This window comes from Schistocerca serialis, chromosome 11, assembly GCF_023864345.2.
Source record: "Schistocerca serialis cubense isolate TAMUIC-IGC-003099 chromosome 11, iqSchSeri2.2, whole genome shotgun sequence".
Taxonomy (NCBI): Eukaryota; Metazoa; Arthropoda; class Insecta; order Orthoptera; family Acrididae; genus Schistocerca; species Schistocerca serialis.
Genome location: NC_064648.1, coordinates 163,026,835 through 163,052,322, shown reverse-complemented (window position 1 = coordinate 163,052,322; position 25,488 = coordinate 163,026,835). Strand labels below are relative to the sequence as shown.

General features: G+C 44.6%; 1 protein-coding gene across 1 annotated transcript in view; it reads right to left on the bottom strand.

Annotated features, from left to right (window-relative positions):
• The window catches only part of LOC126426583 (uncharacterized), a 69,471-nt gene that overhangs the window by 22,482 nt on the left and 21,501 nt on the right, over positions 1 to 25,488 (bottom strand). Inside the window, exons 3-4 of the mRNA XM_050088479.1 lie at positions 18,188 to 18,354; positions 8,141 to 8,292 (exon numbers count right to left, since the gene is read on the bottom strand). Coding sequence (XP_049944436.1) covers positions 8,141 to 8,292; positions 18,188 to 18,354 — 319 coding nt within the window. The remainder of the gene's footprint in view (positions 1 to 8,140; positions 8,293 to 18,187; positions 18,355 to 25,488) is intronic.

The following is a 25,488-nucleotide window of genomic DNA, read 5'->3' as shown; positions in this document are numbered from 1 at the left end:
ACTCGTTTAATATGTGGAAGTTCTTCTTCTTACGAGAAATAAACCCGTTTGTGCTGCCTTGCGTCCACGCTTGGTAAGTAGTGAGAGTAGTAGCAAGTTGAGAGGGGCATGTTCAAATGTGTACCAACACGCTGGGCACTGTCGCAATGCGCTATGTGTAAGTAATGTTAGTGGGGAGAGAAGAAGCGTGATGGATTGCGACTTGAATTGCTGATCAGCGCACGCTGCGTGGCCGAAGGGGTTTGTAAACAGCCCTGCGGAGGGCGACCCGAGTCTTGCTCTCTCTCCGACTGCCAGCCAGCCCTGACATCGGAGTCAAGCGCTCGTGCGGTATCCGTGACGACGATGGTGACTGCAGTCATGGCCACGCACGTTGGACAACAATGATGACACCGCACTGTTGTCACTGTTTACCGACGACGCTGTGATGTCATTCATCGTGGTCACCTTGGCTGAGGATGAAAGCAAGTATACATATTTTCTATAGTGTTTTTGTTTATACAGTACTGGCCATTAAAATAGCTACACCACGAAGATGACGTGCTACAGACGTGGAATTTAACCGACAGGAAGAAGATGCTGTGATATGCAAATGATTAGCTTTTCAGAGCATTCACACAATGTTGGCGCCGGTGGCGACACCTACAACGTGCTGACATGAGGAAGGTTTCCAACTGATTTCTCATACACAAACAGCAGTTGACCGGCGTTGCCTGGTGAAACGTTGATATGATGCCTCGTGTAAGGAGGAGAAATGCGTACCGTCACGTTTCCGACTTTGATAAATGTCGGATTGTAGCCTATCGCGATTGCGGTTTATCGTATCGCGACATTTCTGCTCGCTTTGGTAGAGATCCGATGACTGTTAGCAGAATATGGAATCGGTGGGTTCGGGAGGGTAATACGGAACGCCGTGCTGGATCCCGACGGCCTCGTATCACTAGCAGTCGAGATGACAGGCATCTTATCCGCATTGGTGTAACGGATCGTGCAGCCACGTCTCGATCCCTGAGTCAACACATGGGGACGTTTGCAAGACGACAGCCATCTGCACGAACAGTTCGTCGACGCTTGCAGTAGCATGGACTATCAGCTTGGAGACTGTGGCTGCGGTTACCCTTGACGCTGCTCGTGAAACGTTGTTGTGATGCCTCGTGTAAGGAGGAGAAATGCGTACCGTCACGTTTCCGACTTTGATAAAGGTCGGATTGTAGCCTATCGCGATTGCGGTTTATCGTATCGCGACATTTCTGCTCGCTTTGGTAGAGATCCGATGACTGTTAGCAGAATATGGAATCGGTGGGTTCGGGAGGGTAATACGGAACGCCGTGCTGGATCCCGACGGCCTCGTATCACTAGCAGTCGAGATGACAGGCATCTTATCCGCACGGCTGTAACGCATCGTGCAGCCACGTCCCGATCCCTGAGTCAACAGATGGGGACGTTTGCAGTACAACAACCATCTGCACGAACAGTTCGACGACGCTTGCAGTAGCATGGACTATCAGCTTGGAGACTGTGGCTGCGGTTACCCTTAACGCTGCGTCACACACAGGAGCGCCTGCTATGGTGTACTCGACGACGAACCTGGGTGCACGAATGGCAAAACGTCATTTTTTCGGATGAATCCAGGTTTCGTTTACAGCATCATGATGGTCGCATGCGTGTTTGGCGACATCGCGGTGAACGCACATTGGTAGTGTGTATTCGTCATCGCCATACTGGCGTATCACCCGGCGTGATGATACGGGGTGCCATTGTTTACACGTCTCTGTCACCTCTTGTTCGCACTGACGGCACTTTGAACAGTGGACGTTACATTTGAGATGTCTTACGACCCGTGGCTCTACCCTTCATTCGGTCCCTGCGAAATCCTACATTTCAGCAGGATAATGCACGACCGCATGTTGCAGGTGCTGTACGGGCCTTTCTGGATAGAGAAATGTTCGACTGCTGCCCTGGCCAGCACATTCTCTAGATCTCTCACCAATTGAAAACGTCAGGTCAATGGTGGCCGAGCAACTGGCTCGTCACAATACGCCAGTCACTACTCTCTATGAACTGTGGTATCGTGTTGAAGCTGCACGGGCAGGTGTACCTGCACACGCCATCGACGCTCTGTTTGACTCAATGCGCAGACGTATCAAGGCCGTTATTACGGCCAGAGGTGGTTGTTCTGGGTGCTCATTTCTCAGGATCTATGCACCCAAATTGCGTGAAAATGTAATCACATGTCAGTTCTGGAATAATATATTTGTCCAATGAATACCCGTTTATCATCTGCATTTCTTCTCGGTGTAGCAATTTTAATGGCCAGTAGTGTAAGCGATTCTTATTGGTTCTACTTCTTCTTTTCTAGGTACGACCTGGCGTTACTCGCTGTGGGATCTGAACCCAGCATCTGATAATGATGATGACGACGATGATGATGATGGTGATCTCTGGGGAACGACTTCGATTGTTCAGAGGCAGATATGTGAGTATTCTAAAGTATTAAATTTTTTGTTGTTATTTTTGAGATGCTCTTGTTTGTAGATGTGCTCAATGCGAATATCGGTGTTGTGACAACTACCAGCTACTAGTTCTTTAGCACCTGTGTTTTCGTTTGGGGTTGTTCATATTCTCTTAGACACATTCACCTACCGACGTCATAAACCTCCTCTAGTACCCATGCTGGATATGCCCTTTATGACAAACATGCCCACTGATGATGAGTTGCTGGAAGTGTATTCCAGTAATGAACACAACAACAGTTTTACGTGTAAGTAGTCAGAATTTATTATTATTATTATACGAATACGGATTTTTATTTCTCCTTCCTTAGATACTTATCAACTGCGTCTCTTTCTCCTTCTCGGGTGCAGAATTATTAGGAGTTCAGCGTGTTGTTGAGGGGAAGAGCATTGTCCAAGTTAGGGGGAGAGCTGTCGTGACGTCATGGGGTGAGTCGATACCAGAGCGGTCATGCTGAGTCACTTTTCTGAGGTGCAGGAAAGGGAGTCCTGTAAGACACTCAGCTGTATACCCTACCTTGATTTATGTTCATAAGGTTTTGATCAACTTATTGTGGGGTCCAGTTACATCTCTCTTTAAAAGTATACATTGCTAAAAAAAGCATGTCCTAATGCCCAGAATCATGATGAGAGGAATTTAAATTGATTTCCATGGTTGCTTCTCGCTAGCGATAGAAATTACCCTAAAAATACAGGGCATACAGATACACAACAAACACCAGATGTCCACTGACGATCTAATTTCTCGTATATGTTGGAAAGCCATAAGGAGAAGACAAACATTAACACACTGTGTGGCACATCGACAAAGAAGTCAAGCGTAAATTAGGTGGTCCCTTCTTCTTGTCCATATTAGCTGAGAAACATCCAAAAAGTGTAGACCTGCTGCTAATCTCTGAAGGCGATAAGCAACACAGCGTTTGGATCAAATGCATGTCCCACCTACGTTCCTCTGAAATGAAAACAGAAAAGGTGCAAGACATTTTTGCTGTGGATGTCTCGTTTACCAAGAGCATGTATGTTGAAAGACACCTGATTGACTGCTAGAGCCAGGAAACAATAGGTGTGGAAATGCTTATCAAGGATAAACGGTTCTAGAAGTTTAAGAATGCCTCTCACCAACACTTCTGTCCCTTCGTCGTTTACGTCGATTTAGAGCGCCTCCTAGTTCCTGTGGTACAGTGTGAACGTGGTGTCTCTGCCTCCTGTATCACTGCCACAAAATGATGATTGTGACATGTGGCTACCCATCAAGTTCTGTGCACGTATAACTCTAAAATTAAAATCTTATGTCAAGGGATTAGTGCGAGATGGTTGCTCACTGAGCTTGAAAGTCTTGTCCGGGATGTTTATAACATTTATAGTGAAAACGTCCTCATGACCAACGTGAAGGAGCATGATGCACTGTACAAGCAGGCAGCTGATCGTTATACCTGGGGGCTGTGACTGGACAGCAGTGAGGAAGCTCCCTGTAGAGACTGTGGCCACGTAACGGGGAAGTACCAGAGTGCAGCCGACAACCCGTGTAACCTTAAGTACCAACTGCCACAGCACACAGCCATCTTTTCCACAATTTAGGTGAGCATGATGCCCACTTTCTAGTTCAGCACTTTGACGAGTCTGGGTAGTAGGATGATAGGACCAGTGTCATTGTTGACACCGTTGACAGATACATGCCGCTTCACAGAGGATCACACCACTTCCTGGATTCACAACGCTTCATGCTCACGTCGCTTCAGAAATTTGCTGAACCAACGCGTCCTGAAGCTATTCTTAGGTAAGGGAGCCACTTATCTCGATGATGTAGAGTTTCAAGAGTTTCAACTTGTGACGGAGAAGCGGTCTTTCCATACGAATATCTGGACTCTCTAGTAAACTAAGAGGCATTTCCATAATGAATGGAAAGAACGGGCACTTGGTGAATGAACAGCAGGACTTCGGCATCTCTGATTTATCAGAACATGTAAAATGATGAACACCATGTACATCTGACCGGCAACATCTTCGAGAAGTTCTGTAGCATATGGCTGAGATTTCGTGGGATGCCGTGGTAAGAAAGACACAAGCCAGCAGCGAATTCTTGAGATGCATGTCTTCCTGGAACATGCGGTCCACAAGTGACTTTGCCAATGTGTGCGCAGGTATGTCAAGGCAAATAACTTGCAAATAATTGAGGGGGAGTACAGGTTGTCTGACGATTTCAGTTTCATCCTTTACCTGGATGTAAACTGTCTCTCAATGCAAACCATGCAACAAAGTGTACCTTTTCAAGGGCTCTCATGGATGTCCAAAGGGGAAATCACCAGACTGAGGAAAGAGATCAAATATGTGGCTGCTGGTGCTGTTGAGGGATATGTCCTAGAGGTAGAGCTGGACTATCCCACAAGTCTGCATGACAGACACGGTGATTTGCACAGCCTGAAAGACTTTCAGGTTCAGGGACTTCAACAGGTGCCTCCTCTAGGGCATTGGCGCTGCGCCACAAATGCTTATCAGGAGACATTTCGACCGAGGTTATATACTGAGGTATATACTGCAATTCCAGCTGGAAGCAGGGGTGTCCTATCACGATCACAAGTGGTTCATCGGGGGGCATAGGTGTGGAAATCTGCTGCACCCAGACTATTTACTGACGTGTCTGGGTGGGTTTATTTGTTAGTAAAAAGGTAAAAAGGTGCTCCACGTGACTGGGTATGTGTGGAATAGTTTGATGAGCTGTTTCTCACAGTTTCTGACTGCATGTTTGAGATTATGGATGTTTCATTGCACACTGCGTGCGTCCATGTGTGTGTGCGTGTGTGTGTGTGTGTGTGTGTGTGTGTGTGTGTGTGTGAGAGAGAGAGAGAGAGAGAGAGAGAGAGAGAGAGAATTTCGTGTGGAACATGTACAATATGTATGCATGTAAAGAAAGTATTTTATATCTTTGCGGATGTGCGCCAGGAATACGGCACGCGTTTACGTGTGTGTGTGTGTGTGTGTGTGTGTGTGTGTGTGTGTGGGACGTGCGTCACGTCCTCGCTGTGACAGCGTGCGGTTAGCGGTCAGCGGGCAGCCTACATCCCATTTGTGTTCTGAGCCGCTTCCAGTTTCCGCCAGCCCGGCTGTGGGCGTCACAGCAACACAGGGCGTGGGAGGCCAGCGGGGGACACGGGCCGAGTCCACACAGTAGGGGGCCCGGCGTACGGACAAACCCAAAATCACTGTAGTGGTGACACGTGGCTGCAGTCGACTCTTACCCGTACGTCGATAAGCAGTACAGAAAACGAGAAATAAAATGCAGAATTTCCATCGCTGTGCAGGAGCAGTGAATTGGAAGGTGGTGCACACTTTTGAATCGACACCTTCCAATACGCTGAATCCGTCGTCCTTGCCATGGCGCCACTGCGCTTTCTGCCATCTAGACCTAATCTATGCCGGCTGGTGTGGCCGAGCGGTTCTAAACGCTTCAGTCTGGAACCGCGCGACTGCTACGGTCGCAGGTTCGAATCCTGCCTCTGGCATGGATGTGTGTCATGTCCTTAGGTTAGTTAGGTTTAAGTAGTTCTAAGTTCTAGGGGACTGATGACCTCAGAAGTTAAGTCCCATAGTGCCCAGAGCCATTTGAACTATTCTGACCATACATACATACATATTTGTGCACAGTATTATGTGAGAGCCCAGTTACCAGGGGCACAGGGTCAAAATCGTGAGCTGCGTCCTTACCTGGGCCACAGCACGCCCTGCCGTACTACTCTGCAGGGCTGTAGTGAAGATCCACGAGAGGAATTATCTCGAATACGAATACCTCAAGACTGCTGCAGCTGTCTGAAGACTCAAGTTTCATTCAGAAAGCAAAGTGTGTCTTTATATCGAAACTATGTGTACAACATTGGTTTCACGGAATAACTTTTCGCAATTACACTTTTCCTAAGCAGGTGCAGTGTATGATGAACGAAGCGTATCTGCACCGCAAATGTAATAAAGAAGTCGTCCTTTAAACATTCTCGCAAACTGTGAGGTACTAACTCTACAAAATATTGGATACGTATCAGGTAAATTGGCTTTCCTGCAGTGAAATGCTTGGATGATGGTAACGAAAACAAGATGCAATGACAGGACATGACACGATGTCGGCAGAAACCATTCTTAAATGCGGAACCCGCAACTATCAATATTTGAAATTACCATCCAGCAAACATCCGTAATATTTATAAGAAAAAGACTTAATCTACTCAGAACCTTTTCAGTTCACTAAAACAGGTATCGCCTAATTCTCTTCTCAAACGATCGAAATTGAGGCTCACACGATACTTTAGGGACTGGCACGTTGCTACATTGGCCACCAAAAGTCACACAAAGACACAGATCATACTGCGTCCTTTTACTTGCCATGTATACTACTGTCAGAATCCAAACAGTCATAATGCACAGTGGCCATTCTATGTGTTAAGGTTGAGTTGTTTGGGGAAGGAGACCAGACAGCGAGGTCATCGGTCTCATCGGATTAGGGAAGGATGTGGAAGGAAGTCGGCCGTGCCCTAAATCAGAATGGCCGGACACGGGATTGAACCGTCGTCCTCCCGAATGCGAGTCCAGTGTATGTGTTAGGACCACATAGCTGTTATTCTCGGTAGTGGGAAAATCACTGGTGGTAGTGTTCATAAATCATAGACAGAGAATTCAGACTCGTTAATGGTTCGAGTTAGGCCACGAGACACGTGCAGAAAGGCTAACGACTGAGATGGATGCTCTCAGAAAGCAGCATCCGGTTTCAGGTTAGTCTGACAGAGATTTTCATTGGCCTTGACATATTCATAAAATGTTCTGGTTGTGACTGTAGTAGCACAGTGCCTTTAACAAAGCCACTCGCAGACGCAAGACGCGCTAACTGGTGGACCCCAGCTGCAGGTTTTCGTTATTGACGCGCGTCCTCTGTGGTTGCGGCGGCTGGGGCATTGCCGTGTCACACGGACAGTGCTGGCTGGCAGTGGTGAGCACAGGGGGCCACCAATGGCGTCGAGCCACAAGTGTCAGCTGCGCTATCGTCTGGCCATGGAGTCGTGGGAAATGGTCACGTGAATGTTAAGGTTGGAAGACTCTGAACAGTTGTGTCGAAATGTATGAATTATGTGGTATGTATACAGGTTCATTACGAGATTTGAAGTTGACGAACCTCCATGTTGAGGGAAGTAATTTTATAGGCCTTCCATATGGAGTAGAGATTCTTAGGAAGAGAAGATGCCGATGGAGACTTGAAATGCTACACTGAGACTCTAGACCACTCTCCACTAAATATGAAGCTAACATGCTTCAGCTTGTAAAGCAGGATTGGGTGCAAAGTTATCTGAATCTGTTAAAGAAGTAGCTAGCAAATACGAGAAAAGAAAGATACAGACGATTTTCTTCGATCTCTAACCATTCCGAGCTTAGCCTCCCTGTATCATAGCCCCAAAAGGCTCACAGAAGTAGAGGTTGGTTCAGAATTCTTCCAGATGGTTAGTATTAGAACTGGAGAGCCAAAGATAGCTACAGTGTGAAGAAGGTAAACTGGGAAACACTCCCCAAGAACTGACCAGGTGGTGTGTGTCATTTTCTCACCCCCTGTACGTATAATACAGTTTATAAGAGGAGGAAAAAACTCCACTTACCATACTTTTGAATGCGAGGGGAACCAACAGCTGTGAGGCGTGCGTCGCACCGAGTGAGAGCAGCTGCACCGAGTCCCGCCAGTAGCTGGAGAGTCGTTCCCGCAAAACAGCCGCCTGGGCCTGCAGTCTTGCACAAGACGGGAGACGACGGACTGGTGAACAAGCCAGTGGATCAGACTTCTGTAGGAAGCACAGCTTTCACTTTCTGCACCCACAAAGTGTAAGCAGGTAGCATTTACCTTTTGAAACTAGATCAATATGCAATGTCAGTAATCGTATGAGTTACAGCACGGACACCTTGACCGGACGTTACAAAGCTCATATTCCAGCGACAAATTTAAAGAGCACATCAACAAAGAGAGAGTACCATCACCTAACGTAGATCCGGTAATAAAAATTAACCTAAGGGTAGAAGTATCAAAATACCTGAAGAAGTGGAAATATACAACTATTTCAAAAATCACCCACACAGCTTGCCCAACAATAAGACAGATTTAAGAAATAAGAGACCTCGAGATAAATTCCAGTCAGTTTTACGTGCTAATAATAGAAAGTAACATAAATGAGAATGTATAGTTTGGCTATTTGACTTTGACTTACTGACAAGCATAGGACGTAACGATTTGCACAGAATCGTGTCTATGCTGGTTTTATAATATGAGTAGTCTTTACTATGTTTCCCGTGAGTTGTATGATATGTATGGAAATGAGGAAGAATTATGTCCACTCATAAACGTTTTTATATTTAGGATGTATTTATTTTAACATAAGTAATATATTTTAGTAATTCAGTAAAAAATTGAATAAGGTGTTTTGCAAGTGCAGCTGAAAAAGCCATTCTCGGCCTAAACTTTCTAAGGAGCATGGAAATGTATGACTACATTTGTACTGCTACAGTACCTTACATATTAACAGTACATTTTACAATTACATGATGATACACATAATGTTCTGTAATATGTGACATGTATCCCATCACATGTTTTTATCTCTTTTTTTGTACTCCTTTTTCTTTTTATTTGTCCACCGGATCAATTCATGTACGAAAGTTGTTGTGAATGCGATTTATACCTTTGTGATGTTACTGTGGTACAAAGAATACACATGTAAAATTATATATATATATATATATATATATATATATATATATATATATATATATATATATATATGATTATTACTGCCATGTTTTTATGAGCAGCCAAGCTACTGTAAGCCTTTGACGATGGATACCATATGTACTATTACGCACTATCACAATAAAGAAATGTCTTATGTTTTTTCTTTACGCGAAATGCTTGTATCGTAAACAGAATGCCAAATTTTGTTAACAAATGTAAACACGATATTAAGATACTCTGGTATAAAACCTTTATTGTGGGATGTACAATCACTGCTAAGGGTAAAGAAGAAACGACTTGTGAATATGTTCCCTACCAACCGCCTCAGTTGTCATATGAACAACATGAACAGTGGTTAGAGGGGATTCATGTTAGTGATGTTAACATCAGTAACAATAAATTTACCTTATGCCATTGCTATGATCCTTACGCTCATGTAAAGTTGATGTACACTCGCAGTTAGGAGACTCAGCATGCAGAGACAACAGTGAGATATACACACGTCAGAAGATTTGTAAATTTTGACACCTCCAGTGGCCCGATGCAAGTGATGTGCTGTTTTTAGCATTTTTTGTAATATAACTGCCTCATGTGTGGGAGGATAGTGGCGTTCTGTACATGCCATCTGCACTTCACATTTCGGTTATTGCTGTATACCTGTATAAAGGGCACAGGATCGAAAATGTAGTCGTGAAAACAAATAATGTTACAGTTAATGGCAGACACAACGCCTTTAAGAAAAATACTGCATTATTTTTATGCCCGTGCCAGATTTTTGGCATTTCGTTGTTATGCGAGCCTATTTTCAGTACAAAAAAGACATCGCTACAGATGGAGAATGATGTGTGTACACGATGTTTGTTCTGTTCCTAATGCTATTGGAATTACTCAGCGCAAATCGCAAAAGAGAAAGTCCAAAGAACGTGCATCCTAATGACTTTGTAAAAAAAACGAATCATCGGCATGAGGGACTTGAGAGCATCGTACCGACACATTACACTGGCATCTGGCTGTAGGGCAACGACTGCAGAATGTATAGCAACGGGTTGGGAGAAGTTCACCAGCCATCACAGACAGACCGGTGTAACCTGGGTTGAGATCTGTGGCTACCACAAGCAGCATAGTGTAGGGCGTTCTGTGGTGTTCAGCGGCGAGAGTCGCTTTTGCCTGTGGCGGTCAGGTCGACGCTGCTCTGTCCTCAGGTGGCCTCGTGAGACGTCACGGGAAGCAGCGGCCGTCGAGGGGCCTACCTCCCCAGCCCACAGAAACAAACAGGGGTCAGGAAGACTCGCGATCAAATCATGTGGAAGGCATATGGAACAGTTCTTAGGAATGTCGAAAATTTGGAAGCCAAATTATTATTCAAACTGGTTCTCCAGATAAACAATCAGTATCTCTTGAAAATATCATTCACATAGTTCTGTATGTTCAAGGACACATAAGTGCGAGGACATCCGCACAATTACCTAAAGAGCTCTCACACTCAAGTTGCTGACAAGAATATGTGTATAAGAGGAAAAAGTAGATTGAGGAAGTGCTAGATGACGATCAATTTGGTTTTAGGAAAGATAAAGGCATCAGCGAAGGACTTCTCAGTTGGCGATTGATGATTAAAGCGAGACTTAAGGAAAATCTAGGCATGTCCGTAGGATTTGTAGTTAGATAAAAATCGTACGATAATTTAAAATGTTGCAGGATTTCCGAAACTGTAAGGAAAATGGGTGTAACCTCTAGGGAAAGAAGGGTTACGTGCAATTTGTACATCAAACAAGAGGATAAAGTAGGAAGACCAATAACAAACAGATTAGGTTAAGAAAGGTAAAAGACATACATCTAATCGCCCCTACGATTCAATCTGTACATCGAAGAAGCAATGATGGAATTAAAAATGGGGTTCAGAAATGGAATTAAAATTCATGTTGAAAGGTTATCAGTGACAGGAATAGCTGAGGTCATTGCTGTTCTCAATGGAAGTCAGAGGTAACAGTAGGAGATGTTGAGTAGAATGAACAATCTAATGGGTAGACTCTATGAATTAAGACTAAACCAAAGAAAGATTAAATTAATGATGTCTAGCAGAAATCAGATCAGTGTTCAACTTGTCAGAATTGTAGACGAGGATCAAGACGAACTGAAAGAATTCTGCTACCTTGAGGACATAGTAGCCGGTTCAAGTGGCCGTGCGGTTCTAGGCGGTGCAGTCTGGAACCGCGAGACTGCTACGGTCGCAGGTTCGAATCTTGCCTCGGGCATGGATGTGTGTGATGTCCTTAGGTTAGTTAGGTTTAACTAGTTCTAAGTTCTAGGGGACTAATGACCTCAGAAGTTGAGTCCCATAGTGCTCAGAGCCATTTTAACCGAGGACAAACTAACTCATAATGGAAAAATGAAAGAGAACATGAAGAGTAGAGAAGAATATTCAAAGAGGATGTTCACGGCCAAACGAAGTCAACTAACATCAACTGTCAGTTTTGTGACAACGAAATCAAAGAATCATTGATAAAATTATTTAATAGGATAGATAAAAGAATCGACTCACGAAGCAGCGGCAGAACACACATAGAAACTGTTGTGATTGGCAAGCTTTCGGAGCCAGTGGCTCCTTCTGCAGGTAAAAGGTTTGAAACGGAAAAGAAGGGTTAAGGAAAAGGACTGGACAGGTCTAGGAAAAGGGGGAAAAGGGGTAGATTTTGGGAAAATCACCCAGAACCGCGGGTAAGAGGAGACTTACCGTACAAGATGAGAAGGAATGTTGGGGACCGCATCCAGGGAGCTTAAAGGTGTAAGATAGGTTAATATACAAGACAGAGGTTACTGCTAAAACATTGATCTCGAGTTAACAAGAGTGTGTCCTCCTATAATAGCCCTGTAACTGGCAAAACATATTCTATCAAAGGGAGAGCCAGCTGCGAAAAGATACAAGTCATATTCCAGCTACTGCGTAAACACTGTTTAGCCTTCAACATAGGCATGACTACCATCACATTATCAATTAGGATGAATGGGCATAGGCTGAGGGTATATACTGGTAACTCACAATATCCTGTTGCAGAGCATGGTCTACGACGTGACATTCGTGACACCAGCGCCTGTTTCACCACCTGGATTCCTCCCCCAGGCACCAGTATCTCAGGACTCCGTAGGTGAGAACTAACTCTACAACGTGTCCTTGGTTCTCGCCATCCAGCTTTTTATCACTGTAACCACTCTTTGATTCACTCCGTTTCAGTTTCCTGCATCTTTCAATGTCATTCCCATCTATTTTTCACCGCCCCATCCCACCTCTGTTATGTACAATGTGTTTACCTTCTCACTCTTAATAACTTGTGATCAATGTTTTAGCAGTAATCTCTGTCGTGCATATCACCTTGTCTTAAGCTCTTAGGTTTTCAAATCTCGTCCGATGCAGTCCTTTAACAATTAGTCTTCCCTTCTCATCTCGTACAGTAAGTTTCCCCTGACCCACAGTTCTGGGCGACTTTCCCAAAATCTACGCCTTAAGTTTTGAGCACAGTATTCTGTGAAAGTGAAACATGGACAGTGGGAAAACCGGGACGGAAGAGAATCGAAGCGTTTGAGATGTGGTGCTAGAGAAGAATGTCGAAAATTAGATGGACTGGTAAAAGAAAAAATGATTAGGTTCTCAGGAGTATCGGTGAAGAATGGAACATACCAAACGCTTTGGTAGGAAGATGGGACAGTATTTTGTTCTTGGTCATGCAACCTTATTGTTTCCTCTTGGTTCTTGTACGTATTACCCGTCTTTCTTTGCAACTTACTCTTATTTTTCTCAATATTCCGAACATTTTGCAAAATTTTACATTTCCGGATGCTTTTCCTTTCAGGGCCTATGAATGTGTCCATTTTATTTCCCAAGTTTTGCTTCCCGCATCAGTTACAATGTCAGACGTGCCGCCCTCTTGTGCTATTAGCCTTCTGACAGTCAAAATGATCGTCATCTATCATATCCTCTATTATCTTTTCCATTCCTCTGTATATATTATTCCTGTCGACAAATTCCATACATGAGGTGTTATGCTCATTGTGCGGTAGGCCTCGCAACTATCTGCTTATATCTTCAGGGTTGTATCTAATGCTATAGCGCCATTCTCGTATATTCTAGACGCCAACATCAATAATTCTTGGTTGACACTTTCGCCAATGATTTGCTGATCAATTGCTGTGTTTTTTTCTGTTTCCCAAGGTTTCTTTTCCGTTAGCTCCTTATATCTATCTTTGTTTGTCCAATTCCTACGATGCCCTTTTCATAGGTGTCCATTTCTGTTCAAATGAACTGCCTGTGTGGTATTCATCAACGTAATATCTACAGCCCAAGAGAAATTCAAATGAAGTTCGTGATTGCTTTGCACTTTTGTGTCCCACTCCTTTCCGCATTTTGTTCATCCAGACCATTCTCTTAAACTTCAATCCACCCTTGATCGCAATTCAACTGACATCTGAGCTTATATCTGGCCCTAGGTGTGCCACACAATCGAAGAGCAGGATTTACAAAACGATAGATTTCGACTTCTAGACATAGATAATCGGACAATTCTTCCCATAAATACAGAAGTACGAGTATCAACAAGAGTCTCACCAGGACGTTACGTCACATGGAACTTTCCTGTGCCTCCATCCTTTTCGAAGCCTACCTCCCGTGGGGAAGCGAGAGTTTTCTATAGCTACCGACGGTTTCGAGTTAAAACAAAGTTAAAACAAAGAGCGACAGAGGGAGAGAAAAAGGGACTCCCCTCTCTTCCACTCCGCTCCAAGGCCAAACGTTGTGTGCAATCATGACTGTTTGTACTGAAGCAATAATGTTATGTAATTGCAGTACGTAAAGTTTTGATATTTTTATCATTATGTAATTTGTTAAAAGAAAGGTGAACAAACATGTAAAAGTAATGCATCCACAGTTTGAAACAGTTACACTGTTTTACATCTAAGTCAACTTGAAGATGCAGAGCTACAATTTTTGTAGTATGTGTATTCTGATATAAAGCATAACATGTGGAATATATGAAACCCCATACATTAATTTCTGTCATCAGTGATAATACCTGCTACAGTTGCAAAATTGTACATCAGCAGTTGATTTTATCACTGGGATGTGTATCAACAGTTGTGCATGTCCCATCAAGAGAAACGTGTGTTCTTATGTGTCTCCACTGTTGTTGTTGTTGTTGTTGTTGTTGTTAGCAGAAGTAGTATAATTATCACCACCGTAAGCTGCCCGTGTCCTTCGCATGTCGTAATGTTGACCCATTGAGATGTCAGGTTATACAGTCCTGGAAATGGAAAAAAGAACACATTGACACCGGTGTGTCAGACCCACCATACTTGCTCCGGACACTGCGAGAGGGCTGTACAAGCAATGATCACACGCACGGCACAGCGGACACACCAGGAACCGCGGTGTTGGCCGTCGAATGGCGCTAGCTGCGCAGCATTTGTGCACCGCCGCCGTCAGTGTCAGCCAGTTTGCCGTGGCATACGGAGCTCCATCGCAGTCTTTAACACTGGCAGCATGCCGCGACAGCGTGGACGTGAACCGTATGTGCAGTTGACGGACTTTGAGCGAGGGCGTATAGTGGGCATGCGGGAGGCCGGGTGGACGTACCGCCGAATTGCTCAACACGTGGGGCGTGAGGTCTCCACAGTACATCGATGTTGTCGCCAGTGGTCGGCGGAAGGTGCACGTGCCCGTCGACCTGGGACCGGACCGCAGCGACGCACGGATGCACGCCAAGACCGTAGGATCCTACGCAGTGCCGTAGGGGACCGCACCGCCACTTCCCAGCAAATTAGGGGCACTGTTGCTCCTGGGGTATCGGCGAGGACCATTCGCAACCGTCTCCATGAAGCTGGGCTACGGTCCCGCACACCGTTAGGCCGTCTTCCGCTCACGCCCCAACATCGTGCAGCCCGCCTCCAGTGGTGTCGCGACAGGCGTGAATGGAGGGACGAATGGAGACGTGTCGTCTTCAGCGATGAGAGTCGCTTCTGCCTTGGTGCCAATGATGGTCGTATGCGTGTTTGGCGCCGTGCAGGTGAGCGCCACAATCAGGACTGCATACGACCGAGGCACACAGGGCCAACATCCGGCATCATGGTGTGGGGAGCGATCTCCTACACTGGCCGTACACCACTGGTGATCGTCGAGGGGACACTGAATAGTGCACGGTACATCCAAACCGTCATCGAACCCATCGTTCTACCATTCCTAGACCGGCAAGGGAACTTGCTGTTCCAACAGGACAATGCACGTCCGAATGTATCCCGTGCCACCCAACGTGCTCTAGAAGGTGTAAGTCAACTACCCTGGCCAGCAAGATCTCCGGATCTGTCCCCCATTGAGCATGTTTGAGACTGGATGAAGCGTCGTCTCACGCGGTCTGCACGTCCAGCACGAACGCTGGTCCAACTGAGGCGCCAGGTGGAAATGGCATGGCAAGCCGTTCCACAGGACTACATCCAGCATCTCTACGATCGTCTCCATGGGAGAATAGCAGCCTGCATTGCTGCGAAAGGTGGATATACACTGTACTAGTGCCGACATTGTGCGTGCTCTGTTGCCTGTGTCTATGTGCCTGTGGTTCTGTCAGTGTGATCATGTGATGTATCTGACCCCAGGAATGTGTCAATAAAGTTTCCCCTTCCTGGTACAATGAATTCACGGTGTTCTTATTTCAATTTCCAGGAGTGTATATAAGAGAGTGCACTAATGCCTTAATTTTATCAGGTGGAATAAACGCATAAAGAAGTAAATAAATGTACACAATGTGCCAAATTCCGCTACTTTTTATAACGCACTTTACACTATTTCTAAGGACACGGGCTCTGTCGTTTCTTGCAACTCTTAGTGTCTGTTTGCTGGGGTTGGCATCGTGTAGTGGATCCCCGTACGCTCTGTAGTATATGGCATTAAAGGTCTAAAAATTTCGTAAAAGTTACAGTACCTTCCTGCATTGTCACTTTTATCGCAACGACAATGAACGGGAGTCTTAAAACGTCACGTGTCTCAGATCTGTGCTGAAGTTTAGTGAGCGAGCAGTCTAGATCGCATCACATCGCATAGTGATTTTTTAATCGGGACCTGTGCGCTACCTTCATGCTGAGTGCCCTGGGGACGCTCCCAAGACAGCAGCCGTGTTCACAGGGCCACGTGGACACGCTCCTGGCTGGACGGCCGAACACTCAGCCGTCCTGCCGCATCACGACATGCCCGCTAAGCCATCCGGTCTCAGCCTCACAGCAAATGTCTGGCTCCAGCGTGTGGACAGCGGCGGTCTCAACGTCCCTGCGGTCTGGCGGCTCTACGGGACCTGTTGAGTGACGTCAGCTGAACACGACACAACTGGAGAGACTCGTGGACTCTCTGTGTCGGCCAACTCAGGCCCTTGTCGAGGCTAGAGGCGGTGTGCTCTACTCCTGTGTCAGCATGATCTCTCCTTATCTGACATCGAATGAAATGTGTTCTCAACCTTCATGTTTATTACTTTTAACCTTCCACATAAACATAACTAACTCGACCTTCTTTTGTAAGGAGAAAAACGTACACTTGCAAGATCTCAACCCTAGATACCAAACACCCGCCCTCTCTTAAAATAAATGGCCATACTTATGATATAACTCATTTCAGACGTCTTGAGTGCAGAGTTTTTACAGTTCTGTAGGTGCAGGTTGCCTGCCACTGGCTGCGCCCCACTGCAGCTGCCTGATGCACGAGTGCAGAGTACTGTGCAGCGGGGTGACGTCCAGAGCCCTCAGACCCGCTTCACGTCGCAAGTGTGGGAAGACGTGTGTGGAGCCGGTCACGTCTGCCCCATGTGCTTCGAAACTTTGTTCTTCGAGTAGAACACATGTTATTTAACATGAAAAACGGGTAAGCAATATGAGCAGATAGTATTTCAATGCCATGCGCATATATTGTCAACACTGTTTAGCAATATTTTAGGACATATTCTGCAGCAGTTTTTCATAAAACACATGCACACACACACACACAGGTCTCTGTTACGGACAGAGGCAAGGTGAAATCTGACAATATTACTTCTTCAAAGCAAGCTTCCTAAACAGTCAGTTGGTGATTTTACGTCTCCGTCGCATTGTGCCAATGAAGTTGTTTGACGACAATGATCGTGGTGAAAGGGTATCGTCATCATTGTCACCGCCATCCTCTCATAAAGAATAGTCTAACGTCAATCAACTATTCTTCTCTCCATTTAACGGGTCTTCTGTATGACTGCCGCAACTAAATCGCAAGGTACAAATAGTAGCACAAAGAAACGCTCATAGAGTTTCTTTTGCCTCGTGTAAGAGTTAGTCGAATAGCCACATATAACGGCGCTTACCGGTCACAACTGTCGCGAGCTTTGACGTTTAAACGTGGCAATTTGACCGTCACTGTATACTGCTCCTGGAGCTGCCACACTGTCGCTTGTCGGTTCACCGGCACTATAAACGCGAACCTCTTACTCACCGTACCGCACAGTAGTTCGAGCTCCGACAATGGGCGAACGCAGCGGAGCGTGCCAGAAACAAGTGGTACACGAGCGTTGAAAAGCTATGTGGTGAGAAGGTCTTAACTGCGTACAGTCATAATCGTGGCGCAAATCTCCGCGCGACATAGGCAGCTGGGGCTCACACCTGGTAAGTGTGCGTTTTGTATATCAGACCAGGTTGGTGATCTTCTCTTGTTAGATGCAATCGGTTGTGATTAGGTAACTGTTTCTTTTCTCCAGTGTGATTATTATTTAGTTCTTATGTTTTTATTTTTATGCACTGTCATTAGGACTGAATTTTCAAATGTGGTGCAACTCCATCATCATGTGTTCATAAGCATCGACGAGAGTTTTTATAGAATACCTAAATGAGCACATTACACTTTATTTAACAATAACGAACTTCCAAATAATATACTCACCAGGTTCATTCCTCCACTTAAACTGAAGATGACGCCACCTCTCACATCTCACCCTGCCGACCACGGCTCTTGCGATGCGCCGAACAGCATGCACGGACTGGGACAGGATATGATGCCTGAGATCATCCGCTTGCAGCGTTGTCATGTTCCATTCCATGTTGTTCAACCTTTCAAAATAAAATGGAGTCAGCTTATGTGACAGATGATACTCTGAAACTTGACTGTATTTTGTAGAATAGAATAGTGAAAACTAAACTCAACTTGCCTCTCTCCAGCTTTTACGTTTCCCATTGATAGAGGTCGCCAGCCCATTAGAGACGAATCGAGGTGTCAGACAGGAATTCTGGCGTAAATTAAGGCTGGCGAACTGATCATTTCTGATGAAATACAAGAATTCGCATACAAACATGCAGCCAGAACTATGATTGGACAAGCACGGCAGACCGCCTTCAAAGGCATGGAGTGGCCGCTCCCCCACAACATGGCTCACCGTCTGCTCCTGGGCGCCATAGTCACGAGCAGCACCTCCACTGTAATACCACGTTTTCAAGACGTTGCCATGTCTCTCCTGTGCCGTCTAGATGAGGCTGAATCTTGATCTTTCGTGACAAGAAAGACCATACTGCGCTACCTTACTCAGTTGGACTGAATACTTATTGCACCCTGTCTTAGGAATTAGTACCTTGGCATCCTTGATTGTGAGGTTAGCAGGGACAAAATGTGACAGAACATGCAACCCCTAAGTGGGAGCTGTTGTAGCAATGTCATTAATAGTCAACATGGCTCCTTACGTCTTAACTGTATGAGTGCCATTCTCCCACGCTTTAGCACAATATGCGACAGCTCAATAACCAAGAGAAATTGCAGCGTTGTTTTGTTTGTCTACATTTGCTCCACAGTTTTTTGCAGGAATGTAGTGCAGTTGATTTAGAATAGAACCAAACGACTTTCACAGGTCCGCGCAGTGCTGCATAAATGACAGTGACAGGAAGAGGGAGGCACCAAGGAATGAAGGAAGTAGCTGCAGGAAATTTTGGTCCTATCCAGGGGCACATATGACTGCCTGTGTATCATGGAGGTAGAACTCTGTGGTCTCAGTTCCACTTGTGTTTTGCTGGAGTCTCTGTCTGTAAAAGTACTCCCTCAGTTTGGTGTCAACTCGGAGGCTCGTCGACACAGTCAGTAAGTAGCCAGTTCTACACGATGAATGTGATCACTAGGCGACAACTACGAACAACAATAAACAACTACCTGGGACCTTGGAGTGCGAAGAAATTGCCTAAGGGGACACGTGAAACGGAATCTGGATCAGTGGAGTGGGCTTGTGTTCACCGGCGAGTACAGATTTCGAACGTCGACTGGGGATCGTCGTACAAGGCTGTGTAGGTGACCAGGCACCGGTGCAGGTCTCTATCCATGGGTTCTGCTGTGGGGCGGGACGGTCGTATTTTGGGGCTGCTGTTATGGTAATATCAACAGTAGCAGAAAACAGTATAACGGGAGTAGGATTCTTTAGGAAGGTAGAGCAGAGAGTGTGTTACAGTGAACAGTTCAGTGATACAGTTACGCTTATCACAATCGACAGCAAACCAACACCGACAACGATAGTTCAGATACTACATGCCGACGTCGGAAGCTTAAGATGACAGAAAAAGTATATGAAGGTACTGAAAGGGTAATACAGTACGTAAAGGGAGATGAAACTCCAATACTCATGGGCGACTGGAATGCAGTTGTAGGGGAAAACGTGGAAGAAATGGTTACTGGAGAATGTGGGGTTGGGATAGGGAATGAGAGAGAAGAAAGACTAACTCAGTTCTGTAATAAATTTCGGCTAGTAATAGCGAATACTCTTAGTCGCAAGAGGAGGATGTATAATTGGAAAAGGCTGGGTGATATGGGGAACTACAGTTAGATTACATCATGGTCCGACAGAGATTCCGAAAAGATATAGTGGATTGTAAGGCATACGCAGGAGCAGATATAGACTCATATCACAATATAGTAATGATAAACAGTACATTGCAGTTTAAGAGATAAGTCAGAAAGAATCGATACGTAAATGTGTCAGTTACAGAAGTTCTAAGGAATGACGAGATACTCTTGAAGATCTGCAAGGCAATGGATACAGCAACAAGGAATATCCCAGTAGGCAGTCCACTTGAAGAGGAATGGGTATCTCTGAAAATGACAATAACAAAAGTTGGAAAGAGAAACATAGGTACAAAGAAAGTAACTGCGAAGAAACCATGGGAATTAAAATAAGTAACTGAAGTATTTATTTTATTACCCATGATGAAAGAGGGAAGTTCAAAAATGTTCAGGGAAATTCAGGAATACAGAAATGCTAGTCATTGAGGGATGAAATAGACAGGATGTGTAGGAAAGCTAAGAGGAAATGGCTGCCTGAAAAATGTGAAGAAATCGAAAAAGAAATGATTGTTGGAAGGACTGAGTCAGCGCATAAGAATGTCAAAGCAACCTTGAGTGAAATTGTTAGCAAAGGGTGCTAACATGAAGAGTGCAGTGGGAATTTCACCGTCAAAAAAGGAGGAGGAAGTGGATATATGGAAAGAGTACATTGAAGGCCTCCATGAGGAGGGAAGATTTGTCTGATGCGATAGAAGAAGAAAGAAGAGTCGATTTAGAAGAGATAGGAGATCCAGTAATAGAATCAGAATTTAAAAGAGCTTTGGAGGACTTAAGCTCAAATAAGGCAGAAGGGATAGATAACTTTCCATCAGGGTGTCTAAAATCATTGAGGGGGAACTGGCGACAAAGCGACTATTCACGTTGGTGTGTAAAATGTATGAGACCGCCGACATACCATCTAGTTTTCGGAAAAATATCATCCACACAATTCCTAAGACTGCAAGAGCTGACAAGTGCGACAGTTATCGAACAGCCTGCTTAACAGCTCATGCATCCAAATTGCTGACCAGAATAATATATTGGAGAATGGAAAAGAAAATTGAGGATGAGTTAGATGACTATCAGTTTGGCCTTAGGAAAGGTAAATGCAACAGAGAGGCAATTCCGACGTTGCTGTCGGTGATAGAAGCAAGACTAAAGAACGATAAAGTTACGTTTATAGGATTTGTCGACCTGGAAAAGGCGTTGAGTAATGTAAAATGGCGCGACGTGTTAGAAATTCTGAACAATCGGGGGTAAGCTGTAGGGAGCACAATATGTACAAAAGCCAAGAGGGAATAATAAGAATGGATCACCAAGAATGAGGTGCTCGGATTAAAGAGGATATAGGCAGGGATGTAGTGTTTCCCCCGTATTTCCAGTATGTACATCGATGAAGCAATGATGGAAATACAAGAAAGGTTCAGGAGTGGGATTAAAATTCAAGTTGAAAGGGCATGAATGATACGATTCGCTGATGACATTGCTATCCTGAAAGTGAAAGTGAAGAAGAATTACATGATGGACTGAATGGAATGGACAGTCTAATGAGTACAAAATATGGATTGAGAATAAATGGAAGAAAGACGAATGGAGTTGGAAGTAGCAGAAATGAGAACAGAGATAAACAAAACATCAGGATTAATTGTCACGAAGTATATCAAATTAAGGAATTCTACTACTAAGGCAGCAAAATAACCGATGACAGATGGAGCTAGGAGGACATCGAAAGCAGATATGCACCTGCGTAAAAGGCATTCCTGACCAAGAGAAGTATATTAGTATCAAACATAGGCCTTAATTTGAGGAAGAATTTTCTGAGAATGTACATTTGGAGCAGAGCCTTGAATGGTAGAGAAACATGGACTGTGGGACAACCGGAACAGGAGAGAATCACAGCATTTGAGATGATGTACTACAGACGAATGCTGAAAATTAGGTCAACTTACAAAGTAAGGAATGAGGAGGTTCTGCGCAGAATGGAAGAGGAAAGGAATATGTGGAAGGGACACGATGATAGGACATCTGCTAAGACATCAGGGAATGACTTCCATGGTACGAAATTGGAGAATACATCCAGCAAATAATTGAGGACGTAGGTCGCAAGTGCTGCTCTGAGCTGAAGAGGTTGGCATAGGAGAGGAATTCGTGGTGGACCACATCAAAAGAATCAGAAGACTGATGACTCAAAAAAAAAAAAAAAAGGAAAGGTGTCTAACGTTTCGTCTCCAAATGCTGGAGACATCTTCAGAGGCTATAAAGGCTCAGGCAGCAGTTTGAAACTTCTACAAACTCTACAAGCTGAACTGTTTGTCCGGATCCCTGTGATGTCATCACACGGCTGCTTAAGAGCGCAGAGTCACGAGTGCGTGTGTTGTCGAGCTTCTGCCGGGGAACACTTGGCGCTGGTTTCTGTATTCAGCACTGGGGCCAGCAGCTCGTCTAATTTCTCTCATTCTTCTTTCCGTTAAAGTGGCTTTCGTGCTTTGGAATTTGAATGCCTTCTCTGTAAATTCAAGCACAGTAATATTGGTTCCGTATCGCAGAGACGAATTTTTAGTTTCCCTGGTCCCAGTGGATGTTCTGCAACTGCCGATTTATTGCTATTTCGCAGATGACAACTGCTCTTCTGTTCCTTAAGCAAGAAATCTTTACTTCTCTTTGCACTACACATGTGTGCTTGACTGTGTACGCAAGACAATTTATATATTCCTCCTGTGCCAAGTGCTGGCCGTACATTCTTTACAGTGTTCAAAACATTCACGCTCCTTCGTAATTGGTATAAACACTGCATCAATACTATGTATTCCTCGTACTCTGATCATGTGAACCATGACTGCTTTTACGAATGGGAGTAAATCTTTGTTTCTTCTTCATGAGAAGCTCCATACCTTTATGGACTTATTGCCCTATTTATCTCTCTCTCAGATTAATCATTTCTTCTGAAAGTAGTGTTTAAATGGTTGGAGCGTTCCTCCAACTACTCTGGTGACACATTATTTAAGCCAAGCCCACCAATGTTCTCATTACTGCTCTTTTCAGTTTGGGACAATGACTGGAATTTTTGTGAATGTATCCACATGTGTGAGTGAGGTTTTTGCAGACCTTCTGTGCCTAACATATGTGGATTTTCTAAGTAGCCGTACATTTTAAAATATTTCAACTTCTTTCTCTTTTTCTATACTGGATTTTATATTATAATTAATATCATTCGGAAAGTTTAGAAATTCTGTGTTATTTTTGTCCATGAGGCTATATAACGAAGTATGAGTATCATCAATATAACAAAACCAACGATAGTGATTTATCTTGCTGGGCTGATGAGCTGTTCCTTCCAGTTTTACATATAGAACTCCGTTGTAACTGTCCTGAGTGTGTTTCCCATAATGTTCTAATGAATACAGTTTCACAAAACTGGATGATTTATTCCAGAGCCTCACAAACTGAGCGAAGTTAATAATGCTTTGGTCCGCCTCTGGTCCTTCTGCAAGCAGTTATTCGGCTTCGCATCTATTGGCAGAGCTGTTGAATGTCCTCCTGAGGGACATCGTTCGAAATCATGTCCAGCTGGCAGGTTAAGTCATGAAAACCCCGAGATGGTTGGAGGGCCCTGCCCAGCATGCCCCAAACGTTGTCAGTTGGGTAGAGGTTTGGCGCCCTTCCTAGTCAAGGTATGTTTGGCGAGCAATACCTTGCTGATATGTAAGGCCAGTATGGCTTGCCATGACGGGCAACAAACCTGGACGTGGACATATCGTTCAGCTCTGCGGGTGACTACTAAAGTGGTCCTGCTATGAAAGTGAACGGCACCCCAGACCATCACTCCCGGTTGTTGGGACTTATGGTGGGCGACAGGCAGGTTGATACCCCCCCAGTCTCCAAGGCATCTCCAGACAAATCTTTGCTGGACATTGGGGCTCAGTTAGAAGTGAGTCTCATCATAGAAGACTGTTACAGTCAATGAGATTCCTGGCCGAAGTCACGTCTAGAGATGCCCCTGATGGTCGTAGGATACCAATCTTACTGTCGTCCGCTATATGGTCTGACCATCTGGATTGATGCTCAGGGGTGTCATTTGTTTTCACAGCAGGACCTGTTTGGTTGTCATCTGTGGCACAGCACACCAGTTCGCCTATGGTGTTCTACACCCTATTTTGCTGCCCTTCTAGGTTAACCATCATTGGCTAATTTTTTTCCAAGATAACGCCCACTCACACATAGAGTTTCTACTATTTGTCTTTGGACTTGCCAAACTCTACCTTGGCCAATAACTTTGCCAGACCTCTTTCCAATTGATATAATTGGAGCAAATAGGCAGGGACCTCCAACCAGGTCGAGATTCTGAGGATCTAACGCACCATTTCGACAAAATATGGCATGATGTTCCTCAGGGAGACATCCAACAACTCTGTCAATCAATGCGAAGCTGAAAAATTGCTTACATCAGGATGCATTGCTTACATAAGGACGCATTATTGACTTGCTTAATCTGTGAAGCTTCTCTCTCGAATAAGTCATCCACTTGTTTGTCTGTTCATGTACGGAACATCTGGACCTTTCAGATAGTTCCTTTTTTTGCCTAAGAGTGTAATTTCTATATGTGACATCGTGCTCCCTCTACGATTTTTACCCTCCTAGCTGCCCTCCAGTACTAAACTGGTGATCCCTTGATGCCTCAGAATATGTCCTGCCAACTTCTGCCTGCTTCTTCTAGTAAGCAGTGATAGAATGTCTAAATAGGCTAATATGTGATGGGCTCAGCATGAAGGATTCTATTTTTTGCATAAATGAACTAAACCTTTTATATGTCTTTTTTTGCTACAGAGGACTGTTGAAGACTTGCTAAGTGCTTGGCAGCCATGCTTGTCGAACAGTCCATAGCGTTAACAACTGGTCTTAATGGAATGATGGGTTTGTGAATTTTTGGTACACCACACAATCTTGGTGGGACCAGATCTGATTTAAAAAGACATTTATAGTCTGTGGGAGAAATCGAGGAGGCTTTCACTAGCTGATGCATTTCCCAAAGTATTGCTGTTGGAGGATAGCTTTTGAACTCCCTGTACCTTCCTGGTTGTTATACAACGCCAGTTATACTGCAGTAGGTTCGTTATTTCATTAGCATTGTACCATTGCCTTATCTGCTGGAAGCTCTAGAATACATAAAAATTGAAATCTCGGACAGGTTTCTTTTCACGTTTCGTTAAGGTACTGATGTCTCAGTGCTTATTGCCTCTGGTAGTGTCTCTGGTGGTGCCTCCAGATTTAGGGGACGAAGTCTTTGGCACAGAAATACGCTATGGAACGTGGCCTAATACCCATTAATCAAAATTGACCAGTAGGTTGTATTTTAATTATTTATCAGTACGAGTACATGTGTTAGTGTTTGT